This window comes from Sphaeroforma arctica (genome assembly GCF_001186125.1).
Source record: "Sphaeroforma arctica JP610 unplaced genomic scaffold supercont1.5748, whole genome shotgun sequence".
NCBI lineage: Eukaryota > Ichthyosporea > Ichthyophonida > Sphaeroforma > Sphaeroforma arctica.
This window is the reverse complement of record NW_014034810.1, coordinates 1-1,860: the sequence shown is the minus strand read 5'-3', so window position 1 is coordinate 1,860 and position 1,860 is coordinate 1. Positions and strand designations below refer to the sequence as shown.

Here is a 1,860-nt window from a genome sequence, read left to right as displayed (position 1 = left end):
AGATATATATACGTTTGTATTCGGTACGAACACGCATGTTGATATTATCTTAAGGCTTGTCAGTAGGTTCAGGTTTAAATATATCTGTAAGCGGTGTATTTACGCTCCTTTCTTGTTTCTCATAGGTCTTGATGGAGAATCATTACGAGATACTCACCCCTCAGAGCACACCGTTGACCAATGCACAAAGTTTGGCCCTGGCTGTAGGACAAGTATGTGCCTTCTTGGGTCATATGGTTTAAGGGGTTAGGTTTGGGACCTAAGTTGTTTTTAGTTTCGCTGTATCAGGAGTTAGGTTTTAGGTTTAGGTTTGTGGTGTAAAGTACTGCTGTGTGAGGGTTCTGGGCAAATGTTCGCTGTACAAGCTGTAGATATGACATGCTCTCATTTGGCTGTCTCACAGATGTTGTGAATGGCGAATGGGGTTATACTTGTAGATACTTTCTTCAGTGTGTATGCGTGTGTTGTTTGCTGTAACTATGTCAAGCTCTCATTGAGGTTGCCTCATAAATGCGCTGGATGGCGAGAGAGTTATGCTTGTAGATGCTTGCTCAGTGTGTATGCGTGTGTTTTTTTCTGGGGTACTTTTCTATTGTAGAAATTTATTTACACTGAGACGGCTTGAATGTATATTAACTTATGGTTACGTATTGGTATTTGTAGTTATATATATATATATATATATATGTATGTGTATGTGTGTAGCGCTGATAATTTGCGTTGTTGTGCGCCTCTGCAAGTCAGTACAAGCACCTCTAGCACTTGCCTATCCAACACTTTTGTGGAACTAACACCCGCATGAGTCCGAACCAGCCCGAATCAATGCGAACTAATGCCAATTATTGTGAATTAATTGTGCAGAAACAGAGAGACGAGCAACAGGCGGCCGACCGTCTCGATGACAGGCAGAAGTCACGGGCGCAGGAATTGGCATCGCACGGGAGTGTAGACAATATGAAAGTCATGTCTCCCAGTCGACTACGCGAGCGACTGCGGGCCGAGCGAGGTATGGGGTATGACCCAAACAATCGAAGTGTGGGGAATACATGCGTATGGGTCTTATCCGTGTATCCTTTCTGTGTACTAAGCGTATGTATGATTGTATCCTTGATGTTCTTCTGTGATGGTAGATGCGTATCTATATGTACTAAGCGTATGTATGATTGTATCCTTTATGTTCTTCTGTGATGGTAGATGCGTATGTATATGTACTAAGCGTATGTATGATTGTATCCTTGATGTTCTTCTGTGATGGTAGATGCGTATTTATATGTACTAAGCGTATGTATGATTGTATCCTTGATGTTCTTCTGTGATGGTAGATGCGTATTTATATGTACTAAGCGTAGGTATGATTGTATCCTTGATGTTCTTCTGTGATGGTAGATGCGTATTTATATGTACTAAGCGTATGTATGATTGTATCCTTGATGTTCTTCTGTGATGGTAGATGTACATCCATATATACTAAATATACGTGTGATTGTAACCTCACATTCTGATGTGATACCCTGTGTAATTCCTTGCCTGTGAAGGTCATATCCCTAAGTCAACTATGCAAAACAGCTATGTGCTAAACGAGGTATAGCCCTACGCGCTACCGCACATGTGCCGATGGAGTACCAGTTTACCCGTTAAGTGGATAAATTGAAGCGTGCATAGTTATAGACGCATCCAACAACGGGAATGATTGCATGATCAATGAGCTTGAGTGCATTCGATCGGTGCTTGAGTGAGCACCCACAATGTTTCTATGTGAGCGTTTGCGGGCATATTTCTATATATTCATTAATACACACGCACACACACACACACACACATACACACACACACACACACACACACACACACACACACACA

The 1,860-nt window shown here is 41.8% G+C and overlaps 1 protein-coding gene across 1 annotated transcript; it reads left to right on the top strand.

Moving 5' to 3' along the window:
- Positions 1-131: 131 nt before the first annotated feature.
- SARC_15196 (hypothetical protein) lies at positions 132-1,006 on the top strand (the record flags this gene model as incomplete). Its single annotated transcript, XM_014290679.1, has 2 exons — positions 132-212; positions 862-1,006. Coding segments are annotated over 2 exons (226 nt in total), but the record flags the coding sequence as incomplete, so codon positions are not given.
- Positions 1,007-1,860: the final 854 nt, after the last annotated feature.